This window comes from Panthera tigris, chromosome D4, assembly GCF_018350195.1.
Source record: "Panthera tigris isolate Pti1 chromosome D4, P.tigris_Pti1_mat1.1, whole genome shotgun sequence".
NCBI classification, from domain to species: domain Eukaryota; kingdom Metazoa; phylum Chordata; class Mammalia; order Carnivora; family Felidae; genus Panthera; species Panthera tigris.
In genome coordinates, this window is record NC_056672.1 from 45,847,035 (window position 1) to 45,862,065 (window position 15,031).

Here is a 15,031-nt window from a genome sequence, read left to right on the forward strand (position 1 = left end):
TCAGTGTAATATATTAATAGAATCAAGGAAAACATACAATCTGTTGATGCAGAAAAAGAATTTGACAAAATCCAACACTTTTTCATGATAAAACATTCAACAAAGTAGGATTGAACAGAACTTCTTCAATCTGATTAATGGCACTTCTGAAAAAATTACCACTAACATCATAATCATAATCAATGGTGAAAGACCAAAAGATTTCCTGCTGATATCAGGCACAAGAAAAGAATGCCAGCTTCTGCTTCTTCTATTCAAAATGGTATAAGCAACATTGTGCTGAAAAGTTTAACCTGAACGATTAGGCACAGAAAAAAAAAAAAGGAATGAGGCATCCAAATTGGAAAGAAACAAGTAAAACTATTCCTCTTTGCAGATGATATAATTTCACATATAGGAAATCCTGGAGATTTTTAATTTACTTTTATTAGGGCTAATAAATTTAGTGAAGCTTCAATAAATGACTAATACACCAAAATCACTTGTATTTCTATACACTAGTAATGACCAAAAAAATTAAGAAAACAATTCAGTTTTCTGTATATTCAAAAATAATAAAATAGGACTAAATTTAACTGAATACATGCAATACTTGTGCACTGGAAATTTTTTTTAAATGCTATAATTAAAGACTAAATTAATGGAAAGACATCCTTTGTTTATGAATTAGAAGACTTAATATTCTCAGGGTGGCAGTAGGACCCAAAATGATCTACATATACAATGCAGTCCCCATGAAAATCCCAGTGGCCTTTTTTTTTTTTTTTTGGTAGAAATGGAAAAGCTGATCCATAAATGTATATGGAATTGCGAGGGACCCCAGACACAAGCTTAAAACAGATTAAAATTATTTTGAAAAAGAAAAAAGAGTACTCACATTTCCCAATTTCAAAACATAGTAACCACAAAGTTACAGTAATCAAAATAGTGTAGAATTGACATAAAGATAGACATATATCTCAATGGAATAGAATTGAGAGTCTAGAAATAAACTAATATCTGTATAGTCAATTGATTTTTGACACGGATCCCAGATCATTCAATTAGCAAAGAACAGCTGCTTTAACAAAGGATGCTGGGACAATTGGATACCCACATGAAAAAATGAAGTTAGAGCCCTACCTTATATGCAAAAAAAAAAAAAAAAAAAAAAGACTCCAAGAAAACAAAACAAACAAAAACCAAAAATGGATCAAAGACCTAGATGCAAGATATAAAGCTGTACAAGTCATAGAAGAAAACATAGAGGTAAATCTTTATGACCTTGAATTTGTCCATGGATTCCTAGACATGGCACTAAAAGCACAACAAAAGAAAAACAAGGTTGATTACACTTAATCAAAATTAAAGTCTTTTGTGCATCAAAAGACACAAGAAAGTGTCAGCAGACAATGAGAGAAAATATTTATAAATGATATATTTTATAAAGGTCTAGTATCCATAATATACAAAGAACTCCTAGAACTTAACAAAAATTTAAAAACTCAATTTAAAAATGGGCAAAGGACTTGAATAGACATTTCTCCTAAGAAAATATGCAAATCGCCAATAAACACATGAAAAAGTGCTCAACATCTGTAGTCATTAAGGAAATGCAAATGAAATCTACAATTAGATACCACTTCGTACCCACTAGATGGCTTCTAAAAAATCCCAAAATAACAAGTGTTATTGAGGGTATGGAGATATTGGAACCCTTGTATATTGTTGTGGGAATGTTTAATGGTGCAGCTACTGTGGAAACAGTTTGTCAGTTCCTCAAAAAGGTAAACATAGAATTATATGATCCAACCATTCCACTCCTAGGTATATACCCAAAATAATTGAAAACAAGTATTTGAACAAATACTTATATGTGAATATAGCACTGTTTGCTATAGCTAAAAGGTGGAAACAACCCAAACATTCATTATGAGATGGCATAAGCAGTGGGATACTATTCAGCTATAAAAAGGAATGAAGTACTGGTATGTGCTACAACATGCATGAACTGCAAACACTTAATGCTAAATGAAAGAAACCAGGCACAAAAGACAACATATTGTATGCTTCCACTTACATGAAATGTCCAAAATAGGTAAATCCATAGACAAAAGGAGATTAGTGGTTGTCAGGGCCTGGGGACAGGGAGTATTTAATGAGTATGCCTAATAGATACAGGGTTTCCTTTGGAGGTGATGGAAACGTTTCTGAACTAGATAAATGGTGATGGCTGCACAACGTTGTGAGTTGACTAAATGACACCAAATTGTACGGTTTAAATTTGTTAATTTTGGGGCACCTTGGTGGCTCGGTCAGTTGAGCATCCAACTCTTGATGTCAGCTCAGGTCCTGATCTGGAGGTGGTGGGATCCAGGCCCATGTGGAGCCCCACACTCAGTATGGAGCCTGTTTGGGATCCTCTCTCTCTCTCTCTCTGCTTCTCTCCTTTCTCTCTTCAGTGCATGCCCTTTTTCTTTCTCTCAAATAAACATTAAAATAAAATACACATAAAATTATTAATTTTATATGAATTGCACCTCAAAAAAATAAGTAATGAAGGTATGATACCTCTACTGCAGAGGAGGCAGCATGGCCTCCTGGCCTCTGCTGAAGTTGAAGCCACATTCCTCCTTCTGCCATGGCAGAGAAGCTGGAGCTGCTTTTGGTTTGAGTGACGGTCAGTAGCTACTTCACAGCCCTCTAGAACCACTGTGGGAGGGTTTCAGGAAGCTGCGCTGGGCATGGTTGGGGGCAGCTCAGTCAGGCCCCCAGCATACTGCAGAACCAGGCTCTGTGGTTGTAGACCACACTTTGCTGGCTCAGTCACATGCTTGCTTTGAAGATTTGGGCAAAATGCCCCAAACCTTGAGGGGCTCAACTCCTGCAGCCAGGTAAGTAGGGGAAGGCCAGCCGTGAGTCTGTCAATCTGAGGTCTCCCTGGAGTTTCTGTTCATCACTTTTTTATCCCATTTCATTGATCTTAAGACCCAGTTCTTGACATTTTATCATCTGAAATTCAGATGTCTTACAATCCATGCTATATACTCTTACTGCAGTGTACATTTATCTTTTGGAAACAATACTACCTTCTAGTCAATAAAATCGGCATAAAAATTTCTAGTCATGCGTTTGTGGGTTCATTAATTGATATCTGTCTCCATTTCCCATGCCCATGGCAAGATGCCATAATAGGTACTCAGTAAATGTTGACTGAATAAATGAGTAAACAAAACACTTTTTAAAAAGTGAGCTTTGGCACTGCCACTTAATGGCTGCTGGACACAGGAAAGGCCATGTAACCCGTTTAAGTTTGGTATCTTTAGTTCACAAGTGTCTGTAAAAACAACAGTGCCCTTTGAGGTGCCAGGCTGGAAAGAGGAAGTGCCCACATAGATGTGTTTTCAGGGCCTAAGAACTTGCTCCAGAAAACTCTAACCCAGTAATAAAAAGGCAGAAACAGTGTTGCTTTTTAGCTTTTATAACAATGTATAAATGGAAATACAAATGTAAATTTAGGGGAAGGGGAAGGCAGATTTAAAAAGCGCTATTTGATATATGGCAACTAAGAAAGCAGGGAAGAGCTGGGTGGGATGGGGTTATTTCTCTTGGGTGACGGAAGATCAAAACCATATTGAGGGGTCTTCAGATCTCAATGATTCTTTAAGTCCGGCTGTCTGCAGGCGGTAGAAAGAGAAAAAGACATTAGAAACCAGAAGTCAAGAATGGCGCGACCGATCCCTCCTCTCTCGTAATCTCCCACCTGGTAGACATTTATGGACAAGATTCTCAAACGGCTTCCCTGGCATGTACACCTCCTCTCAATATCCACCAACCCTCGGCACAGGGTCTGTCCACCAAGGCTAGACCCTGCCAGCAGGTACACTCCTCAGCCTCTCTGATATCGCATCGCGTCCACTGCGCGGCTGGCTGCTCGGGCTCGCCAGCAGCTCCGGGCCCGCCAGGCGAGGGCAGAGAGCGCGCGGTCACTCCGCCTCGCAGGCTTGCAACAGGAAAATCCCGGTATATAACGCGTGCTGCGGCCGTGCCGCGCACAGCGCCTAGCGCAGGGCGTGAAAATACCGCCTCGCTCTTGGCGCGTCTGCAGGCTATTCGCCGAACACGGGTAAGCAGAGGGCATCTGAGGCTTAGGAGCGGCTGGGCAATCTAGAAACTTCAGTTCCAGCCCTGTCCTCTTTCTCCCTAGGCTCCCTCTCCCAAACCCACTAATGGCATGCTAAAGTTTCTCAAAATCCACGTTTCGACCCAACATCCTTTCTTTGACCTACAAGCCTGGTACATTATCTGGCCTTTGCCCTCCTCCCTGATCTCCTTGTGTGCGCGCTCCAGTGCCCACCTTTCTGTCCTCCTAACCCGCCACATTCATTCCTGCCACAGTCTTTGCGACTTGAATGTGTCTCTGCCTCCAGTGGCTAATCTCTTCTCATCAGGCTCCCTGAGCACTCTAATCCTGTCTCCCTATTTACAACTAAATTGGTTTTACAAACTAACTCTGAAAATATATTGTTTAAAGTCTGTTTCCCAGAATATAAGCTCTATGAGGGCAAGTCTCCTGTTTTGTCTCCTTCATTTTTGTGCCCCATCTAAAATGGAGGTCGTGTAGTAGGATAAAGAGAAGGGAGGCAGGGAGAGAGGGAGGGACTTGTGTGCTTGGTCAAATCTCTTAGTTTTGCTTATAAAGGGTTACAATATGTATTTGTGACTCGATTCAATCACCTAATCCTTCTCTTCGGGGCCGCTCAGCAGCCCTATGATTGGACACTCGTCCTACGCTGTGTCCGGATACAAGCTTCAATGGGAGGAGAGGGTGGGCAGGCTAAAAGAGATCTTCTTGCTTCTTGTCAAAGGCACATCACTCGCTGCATCACCGGTCTAGGACCCAGAGGGAGCCTCTCTTCTCTGTCCTCCTAGGTCCCCCTAAGGCCCAGAGGGCCTAGTGCCCCAATTCTGAGCCAAAATAGAGTAGATCTCAGTATCTTCAAAGTCATGGTTTACCTTAAATAATCGTGTTGTCATGTATATATAATGGTTCTCCCTTCAGGAAAAAAAAATCAGGAAAATTGGTACTTCAGGCAGGCTGGAGTGGAGGTGGAGAAACAGGGCCACGAGAGAAGGCTTGTGGTTGTAGGAGAAGGCAAGGTGGACCATATAGCCATCTCCCTCTCAGTGATCTCTCTCACAAAGAAAAAAAGGCTTGAGAAAGAAAAGCTTAAGAGAGGGTCTCTGTTTCTCAGAGAGTGCAGCAAATCCCCGTATGCAGACTGCCAGGGTTGGAGAGGTCTCTCTCCCTTGGACAGCTCTGGAAAACAACACCTCACAGAGCTGAGGGTCAGATTTAGTTGAATTTTGCAATAGAGCTGGGAGTGATAGGTTTCTGTCAGATGATGCCACGTGCAAATGGTTGTAGAAATAGCAGGGCTGGTCCAGCTACCCATGCTAATGTGGACACAGAGCAGTTGAATGGATGCGGTTGCCAGCTAGTTTGGAGGAACTGGGGCTACTAGACCTCTAGCCTCCTGAGTCATCAATGCTCCTTAGTCAAGTCCTTGAGCTGTGGGGAGGGTGAGTATTTGGGGCGGAGGATAGGGGCACGGTTTATGGGATGGGTTTTAAAGTGCAGAAATCCTTCTAGGCTATTGCCTGTCCATAGCCCTGGCCAGGCAGCGAGACTGGACTCTTGGGGTTGTTATACAGGATGGCAGTGTGAGAGCTGACAAGGAACCCAAGATCCTGCTCTCCCGGCGCCAGCTTTCTTTTCTGAAAAAGGAGTGCAGTGGAATGCTGAAGCTCTTCGGGGTCCAACTCAAATCTTCCACCTCACCTGCGACACCTTCTGCACCGTCTGTACTGGTGTGGCTACCACTTCCGGTGCCCCCCGTGGCTGCGCGCAGGTACCGGACTATGTCGCGGTGGCCCCGCTCCTCAGCCAGGTCCACGGGCAGGCGGCCCCAGGCATCGCGCACATCCAGCCGCGCCCCGGCTCGGTGCAGCACCACCAGCGTGTCCAGGAACCCCTCCCGGGCGGCGTCGTGCACAGGTCGGGTGAGGGTGGCGGGATCCGCGCAGTTGGGGTCCGCGCCGTGGAGCAGCAGCAGCTCGGCCACGCGGGCGCTGCCCATCATCATGACCTGCCGGAGAGAGCAGAGTGGTCAGGGCGGTGACAGGTGGAAGGGGCAAGATTCATTTAGAGAAACTCTTTGTGAAGCCTCCTCCCCGCGCAGACTCCGGTACAAGCAACTGGTGTCTAGTTACTCTCTATTTGCATTCAGTTACCAACTCTCTTAGCTAGTTCTCCAGTATACTCATTCCATCTTCTGTACACATTGAATTCCATTATATTCTCCAAACTTCTGTGGGTTTCCAGCCACACACACAACACTGCCAGATGCACAGACAACAGCAAAATGGTGAGGGACAAAACTGGCTTAACAACAGCCTGATCTCTTGTATTTCCCCCCTCGTTTTGGTACAGTTATATAAGGCCCAGAGATTTTATATGCTTTTCTGCTGTATATCCAAGTACAGATAATCGTTAGAAAGCTAAAATGAAAACAACTAACCTTTAATTCTTACAAAACTTTTAATCTATACTTAAGCCTCCCGGAATATTGAAATTCACTTTCTTTAAGTATAAGATGAGGCTTGCCTAACCAGCCCCCAAATTCCTTCCTGTGATAAGCTAAATAATGCCTCCCAAAGATGTCCACTTGAAAGCTGTGAATATATTACCTGACATGGCAAGAGACTTTTCAGATGTGATTAAGTTAAGAATCTTGAGGGAGATTAACCTGGATTGCCAGGATGGGCCCAAGGTAATCATAAGTTTCCTTTAAAGAAGGTCACAGAGAAAAGATCTAAGAATGGAGGTCAGAGAAAAGATGCAGGGGCCATGAGCCAAGGAATGTTGATGGTCATTAGAAGTTGCAAAAGGCAAGGAAACAGATTCTCCCCCTGGAACTTCCAAAAGGAATGCAGCCCTGTGGATCCATTTTAGATATCTAGATATCTAGATATCCATTTAGATATCCAGAATTAGAAGATAATAAATTTATGTTAGTTTGAGCCACTAAATTTGTGGCAATTTGTTATAGCAGAAATAGGAAACTAAGCAACTTTCCAAGTTTACACTCTGAGAGTTCATTAAATAGGAGGTGCTCCCGTCATTTGCTTCATAAATCATCTTTGAAACAAAGTCATCACCAAAGAGGAATTTTTAAATAGTATCCACAATCACAGCAACCTTATAATTTGAGTGTTGCATGGTGGATGGCAGTGATAGATAATTATTTTTTAGGGTAACCATTATTTGATTATATTAGCTAGACAACAGTGACTTATAAGGAGGAATTACTTATTTTTAGTTACATTGTGTATTAAACATGAATTATTTAATTTCTCTAGACCAAGGAACCATAATAAGTTCTAGTGTGGTGGTTAATTCTTGTCCTAGAGAAAGTGAAACTGATTTGGAAAAAGAGAGAATATGTAAGTGAATCAAATTACAGCTACAAAAAGAAAAAAAAAAAAAACCTTGCAGTGCATTAGAACAATGCACTGTTTTTAGAAGAAAAACTGGAAAAGCTCTCACACTGTTAACTGCTTATTTACACAAGACTTCTAATAGATTATAGGGTCAACTACCAGAACAACGGGGCCACACCCAAGTATGCCAGAATCTTTTGGGAGCTCTAGTGCAAGTGCCAGAGCTAGGAAACACATGTCTAAAACCTGTTCTTAGAAGACATCAACCTCCATGTCTGTATATGATGCAAGTGAAAATATAACAGATGAAACGTTCTGTTTATCCAATGAAGTGCTTCATCATTTAATTGCTTTTAAGTGTTTTCATCATGTTAAAGTATGAAAGGAAACCTAACATTTAAATATAGCAATCCAAAGCAAAAAGAAAAAGAATCAATTAAATGAATATTTGCAGAGTGTTAAATCCATTTGATAAGACATGGAGTTCCATGAAGTAGTTAAAATTTTCTATAAACTAAATAGTTTTATATTAAACACAAGTTTGGTTAGGGTTCTAAACCAAAATCATGCCCCCTTTTCTCTATGTTTTTAGCCTCCCTATTTAAAAAATTGCTAAAACTAACTATCCAATTATTTTTTTCTTTTTGTATTTAAACAAATGAAGTCTCTTCTAACATATTCCAGAACTTCAAGGCCAATTCAGTCTTCAGGTAAAATTTTCGAGATATCAAATTAGGAATCATGCATGCATTATTTTTAAAGGACTCATGCTTTTCTTCTATCACAAAACCTCTCTCTACTCTCAAAATCTCTCCACACTACAAATCCCAAATAATCTCAAGTTTTAAGGCATTTTGGTTTTACTTTCATATCTGTATTTTATTTTATTTTTATTAAAAGATTTTTAATGTTATTTATTTTTGAGAGAGAGAGAGAGAGAGAGAGAGAGAGAGAGCACGGGGTAGGGGCAGAGAGAGAGGGAGACACAGAACTGGAAGTAGGGTCCAGGCTCCGGATGCAGGGCTCAACTCAAGAGCTCTGAGATTATGACCTGAGCCAAAATCGAGAGGCTTAACCGACTGAGCCTCCCAGGCGCCCCTATTTTTATATCTGTATTTTAAAATGTGTAAAATTTGTTCGACGTAGCATAGTTTCAAGAAAGGAAGATGGACTCATGAAATCTGTGAAATTGCAAGTACAGTTACTTTCCTTTGTCTCGTTTCGCTGGAGTTTGTGCGAACCTTTCTTTCATATACATTTATTTTTCAGAATTAGAAATCACTGTCGACACTGGAAATAAAACTAGGGTGGGTGACTGCCAGGAAGAAATCGTTTTTTTGTTTTGTTTCGTTTTGTTTTAGCCTGGATTTAGGAAGTTAGTGAAAGCAAACAAAAACGACAAATACCTCTTCCCCCCGCCCCACCCCCCCCAAACTGGAGAAGGGGAGAAACAACCTTTTTGAACAATGAGGAATTTAAAACTCTGTCCCAAATAAGTTAATCTATAACAAATAAAAGTTAAAAATAACAAAATAGGAGATACCCGCAAAAGAGTAAATTGACAACATTTCAGGCAAGGTCACACTAACGTTTTTCTTCATATATGTCTGTATTTTCTAAATTCTTACAACAAGCATATATTTTCTTTATTCGGTTAAAATAAAAAATAAACACAATATATAGTTGCTTCTGAATAATTTCAGCTGATATTTATTCAACAAAAACAGCAGAAGGTTTCCACTGCAACCCCCCCCCCCCCCCAGCAAGGAAGATGGTCAGCTCCCTTCAGGTGTCTGTGAATTCCGAGCTAAGTGGGCCCAACAAACTTTACATTTCTTAAAAATCTTGCTTTTACCCCCAAGCGTTCGTAACTGTATATCTGATAGAGAACATACCTCGGACTATATTAACACAAATAGGCTCCCCCCGCCCGGATCTTCCCCACATTATACAGATCTGCACCCCAAAGGTCTCCTCATTCCTCCCGCGGCTTCCTAAGCCCCCAGGACTTGGACGAGGGGGGGCTCCCGCTCCAAACTCCACCAGAGAACTCACCAGGAAGTCTCCCCTTACCCGAGAATCGCAACGCTCACCGGTACCAACTCTCTTGCAAACCTTGTGCTCCAAAGGCGCCCGCCACCCCCTTCTCCCGCGGCTGGCAGGCCGGCTCACCCACCTGAATCGGGCTCCGACCGAGGCGGTTCGGCGCATTGGGCTGCGCCCCCGCCGCGAGCAGCGCCCGCACCTCTTCGGCCCGACCCCGTGCAGCCGCGGTCGCGAGCCTGTCGGCCAAGGGCTCCATGCTGCTCTCCAGCGCTCGCTGTCCCGTTCCCTCCCTTCTTCTGGGGCTGTCGGTCGCCAGCGGCCCGCCCCGGCCTCTCGTGATCAGCCCGCCCCTCCTCTCTCCTCCCCGGCCGGCGGAAGCGGCCCCCAGACTCTGCCCTTCCCCTCCTCCTGCAGGAGTCTCTCTCCCGGGGAGCGCCGTCCGCCCTTAACTCGCTGCGAATGTGACACCCGGTGGAGTCGCCCCGCGCGGGGCCTCTGCTGTCAAGGGGTCTGCGGCTGGCCGGGGGGACGGGCGCTAGGAGCGGGACGCGGCCCTGGGGGAGAGGGAGCCCGGGGCTCCTCCCCTGCTACCCCCCCGCCCCCGCGTCCCCCGCCCGCCCTCCTCTCGGTGCTGCACTCCCCCCGCCCCCAGCGGAGGCACGCGGTCTCCGAGCGAGTTCCCGCGATTAAAGCGGTGCTTCTCCCCTGTTTCCCTTCCTCCCCTGTACTACTACCTCGCATTTGAAAGCCGCACAGGATTCCTAACTGCCAAGTTCGAACCAGGGTGTTTGATGTCTTAGGCAAAGTACTGCTTCCTCTTTTAATCAGAAGAAACATCTAACTCTTCTGGCAGTAGGAGCCCTGCCCAGCATTGGTATCACTGGTAGCACTGCGTGGCTTACCTACTTTAATTTTTTTTAAGTTTAAAAAAATGTTTGTTTATTTTTGAGGGGGGGGGAGGGGCAGAGAAAGAGGGAGATACAGAATCCGAAGGAGGCTCGAACCCACGAACTGTGAGATCATGACCCTAGCCTAGTCGGACCCGGTTTAACTGTATCCGGCCCCCTCCCCAGGCTGCTGGAGGCTTCCTAGTTTTAGATGACTCTTCCCCCTTCACCACTCAACACCTGGTTTTTGCGTGCTGGGCCCATTACGCCAGAAATCCTAGCTCAAACATTCATTTCGGAGAGTCGGCCGCCCGGCCAGCAGCCTGTCCTCACTACATAACACGTGTAAAATGGATGTCGACAGCAAATCCTTTTTTCCAAGACTTGTGCAATGCCCGGTACTAGTGCCTTGAATAAGGGTTGGCTCCGAGAAGATGAGGTCTATTTAATAGGGATGATGGAGATTTCTGCCAACAAGCAGATAGGAAACTGGCAAGGGAGTCATTGGGCTGCTAGACTCTGTTCTAAATAAATAATTACTCCTAGACCTTAAAAAGTGCTCAGAGCTCTAGAAGCAGAGTTGCTTAGTGATTCAGAGACCAGGGTCACGCAATGTCCTGGGGCCGCTCCTCTCCCGCCCCCGCCCCTCCTTCCTACTAGAAAAAAAAAACCTTACAATTATCCTAGTTATAAATGGGAGGCTAAGAGTAGTCCCTAACTTCATAAGGCTGTTGTGAGTTTTAAATGAATTGCTGAACATATAAGCATTTAGAACAGTGCAGCACATCTTAAGCTAATAATACCTTAGCTCTTAAATTTTCCATTTTGAGGATTCTTTTACAATCTTGTTGTGAGGCACAGAGACTAAAATGCTTTGGATAGAATTATCAATATTATATAAAAGGGAAGGCCAAGCAGACCTTACTCACTGAAAAGATAATGGATACCCTCCACCACCCACAAATTTAATAAACAGTTAAACAACTGAGAATATAGCAAGCAAAAGAAAATCCAGTGAGGTTCTCATTTTACCTGTGGTTGTTACTTTTTCCTGTGGCTAATATATTTTGCAATATATATTATTTTTAAAAGATTGCTCAGGCTTTGCTGATGCCTTAAGGCACATGCTTAATATCCCTAATAGATAATCCAGCTCTACTTGAATCCAGTTCTACTTATGTTTCAATCCGTAGGTGACTTTTCCTGAAGCTCCCAGAATACTTTCAGTTTCTGTTAGCTCAGGCAAAATATGAACGCCAATTAAGGAGCATCTGGCTGGTTCAGACAGTAGAGTATGTGAGTATTGATCTCTGGGTCATGAGTTTGAGTCCCACATTGGGCTTAGAGATTACTTAAAAAAATAAAATGATGCCAGTTAAAACACTTATGGAATGTTAAAATCTGTTATAAAAATGCATTACTGTGCTTTCTATATTTTCTTCTAGGCACCTATCGATTATCTCAGTAATATTGGTGTGGAAAATTCAAACTGTGGCTAAGAACATAAAGTTCTAAAAAACAAAACAAAAAAAGGACATAAAATTCTTTTAATGTGACTGAAGGTATTGTATGATAGGGAAGGGGAAAATAGTAGTCGTGGTAATGGGAATGAGGAACAGATTTCCCTTATAATGTATCTGGCTGTTACACCAGTATCAAAATTAGCTTCCATCACCAAAAAAAAAATGCTTCTTAATCTTGGCACAGGGGAAGTAGGCCTTTGAGAATCTGTTGAAGGCTATAGACCCTCTCCTCAAAAAATAAAGTATGCGGGGCGCCTGGGTGGCTCAGTTGGTTAAGTGTCTGACTTCAGCTCAGGTCATGATCTCACGGTTTGTGGCTTCGAGCCCCGCATCGGGCTCTGTGCTGACAGCTCAGAGCGTGGAGCCTGCTTTGGATTCTGTGTCCCCCTCTCTTTCTGCCTTTTCCCTACTTGCACTCTCTCTCAAAAATAAATAAAAGGAAAATAAAATAAAATAAAATAAAATAAAAAAGTATGCAATACTTTTTTAAACTAGTGTGTTCATGGGGCGACTGGGTGGCTCAGTCACTTAAGCGTCTGATTCTTGATGTTGGCTCAGGTCATGATCTTACAGTCTTGTGAGTTCTAGCCCCACATTGGGTTCTGCGCTGACTCTGTGGAGCCTGCTTAAAATTTTCCCTCTCTCTCTGCCCCCTACCCCACTCATGCTCTCTCTGTGTGTCTCAAAATAAATAAATAAACTTAAAAATATAAACTAGTGAGTTCATTTGCACATGTATTTCTGAATATAACTTTCAGGGAATTCAGAAATTCTTCTGAAACTCACCAATGGATTCCTACATCAAACTCATTAAAGGACTCCTGGGTGGCTCAGTTGGTTAAGTGTCTAACTTTGGCTCAGGTCATGATCTCGCCATTCTTAAGTTCAAGCCCCACATCGGGTTCTGTGCTGACAGCTCAGAGCCTGGAGCCTGTTTCAGATTCTGTATCTCCCTCTCTCTCTGGTCCTCCCCCACCCGAGCTATGTCTGTCTGTCTGTCTGTCTCTCTCTCTCTCTTTCTCTCAAAACTAAATAAACATTAAAAAAAGTTTTAAAAAGAACTCATTAAACTCTTATGCAATATACTGGACTGTTGTTTAAGGAAATGGGTAAAGGAACCATATTAAAACATCCACTGATGAATTGTAAACAGACATGGAGGTTGACTTTTTTTAGACAGGTATATCCTAACTCTGACACTTGCAGTGGAGCTCCCAAAAGATTATGGCATCCCTGGGTGTGGCCCTTTTGTTCTAGAAATTGATCCCCTACTCCATTAGAAATCTTGCATAAGTAAGTAGTTAATAATAGTGTAAAACTCTCCTAGTTTTTCTTTTAAAGAGCCTACATACTCCCAATTTACTCTTCCATATCAGTAAATACCTGAAGGCCAGTACCTCAGAAGACATAAAATGTAACCTGGTGCTGGTTGTTCCAGCCTCAGCCCACGTGTAAAATGGAATTGTAATATATTTCATAAGTTGATAAAATGAGATGATACACACCAAAGAGCTTTTTTAATCCTAAACTTATTACATATTATCTTTTTTTAAAGATTATTTATTTTGAGAGTGAGGGAGCAGCAGAGGGGCAGAGAGAGAGAGGGAGAGAGAGAATCCCAAGCAGGCTCCATGCTGACAGTGAAGAGCCCCATGTGGGGCTTGAACTCACCAACAGTGAGATCATGACCTGAGCCGAAATCAAGAATCAGACATTTAGCCCACTGAGCCATCCAGGTGCTGCTACATATTGTTATTATCATTCCCAAACTTACTTTTCTTCTTCCTTGAGAATATCATGGCCTTATTTAGGTCTGTGTTGCCTTGGCAGTTTTGAAAATCTATGCTATGAAATTTAAACTTGTTTAATTTTGATCAATTTTTTAAGAAAAAGACTCATGGGGTGCCTGGGTGGCTCAGTCGGTTAAGTGTCCAACTTTGGCTCTGGTCATGATCTCACGGGTTCATGGGTTCAAGCCCCGCATCAGGCTCTGTGCTGACAGCTCAGAGCCTGAAGCCTACTTCAAATTCTGTGTCTCCCTCTCTCTGCCCCTCCCCAACTCATGCTCTGTCTTTCTCTGTCTCTCAAAAATGAATAAATGTTAAAAAAAAAAAAAACAAAAAGAAAAAGACTTGTTCATTCATTTGACAAACTTAAGAGGCTAATGGTGGAGCATGGAGGTGGGGGGGGGGGTGTTTAAACATAATGGTTCTAGAGTAGGACTGCCTGGGTTCAAACCTGTACTTTTCATTTAATGCTCCTATAACTTTGAACAAAGTTACTTAATGCATCTGGGTCTGTTTTCTCATCTGTTTAAGTGAGATACAGATGCCTCAAAGAGCTGCTGTAGGTATTAAATGTGGCATTGCATGTAATATGTGTGGAAGCAAAAGGAAGCAGAGGATGACACAGGAAAGTGAAAAAGGAACGAAACTTCTGGTGGCTCAGGCCCAGGCTGCACGGATGCTGAAAGCTGACCCTGGCTTTGGAGAATGGCGCAAGAGCTTAAAGACGTAAAAGGAGGAGCAAGATGTTCCAAGCAAAGGTGAGAGCGTGTGAAAAGGCATAGAAGTTCAAGAACACTGAAAATAATTCACTGGGATGTATGGTGAGAAACTGGAGAAATAAACTCCCCGAAGAAGAGCCTTCAGAGGAGGTGGGAAGGGCTGCGCGGATTGTCAGCTGGAAAACCCGGAGTGACTATTCTTTCCCAGCTTAGTGGTCACAGTTCACAGCAATGTAGGGTGAAGGGAGGCAGGGCTGGGAGGCTTGAGCACACACAAGGAAAGGTGCCAGGTGAAGAGAAGGACAGCCAGAAGAGAAAAAAGGGAAGTCGAGGACCCAGGCAAGATAAGGTATTTCTGAGAACCAGAGGTCCTTAAAAAGTCAGGAAGAAATAGAATACAAGGCACAGAGAGCAGTCATGAATTTGGACGCAGGAGGCACAGCTAGATTTGAGAAAGAAGAACAGGTTAAGGCAGGGAGGAAGTTGAAGCACTTCCTTTCATGAACAAAGTGGCTGGCTTGTTTGCAGTGAGGATAAGATGGTGGATTAGGAAGTGAGAGTGAATGCCATATCTGATAAAGGCTTAG

The 15,031-nt window shown here is 43.1% G+C and overlaps 1 protein-coding gene across 3 annotated transcripts in view; it reads right to left on the reverse strand.

The window, feature by feature from the left end:
* Nucleotides 1–3,475: 3,475 nt before the first annotated feature.
* The window catches only part of LOC122233051 (cyclin-dependent kinase inhibitor 2A-like), a 31,173-nt gene continuing 19,617 nt past the window's right edge, over nucleotides 3,476–15,031 (reverse strand). The window contains exons 1-3 of one of the 3 annotated variants that reach the window (XM_042964189.1): nucleotides 10,263–10,285; nucleotides 5,822–6,128; nucleotides 3,476–3,656 (exon numbers count right to left, since the gene is read on the reverse strand). In XM_042964189.1, coding sequence (XP_042820123.1) covers nucleotides 3,643–3,656; nucleotides 5,822–6,125 — 318 coding nt within the window. In that variant the 5' untranslated portion in view covers nucleotides 6,126–6,128; nucleotides 10,263–10,285 and the 3' untranslated portion in view covers nucleotides 3,476–3,642. Of the gene's footprint in view, nucleotides 3,657–5,821; nucleotides 6,129–9,658; nucleotides 9,810–10,262; nucleotides 10,286–15,031 lie in introns of those variants that run through there. The other 2 variants (XM_042964187.1, XM_042964188.1) reach the window with 2 other exon arrangements.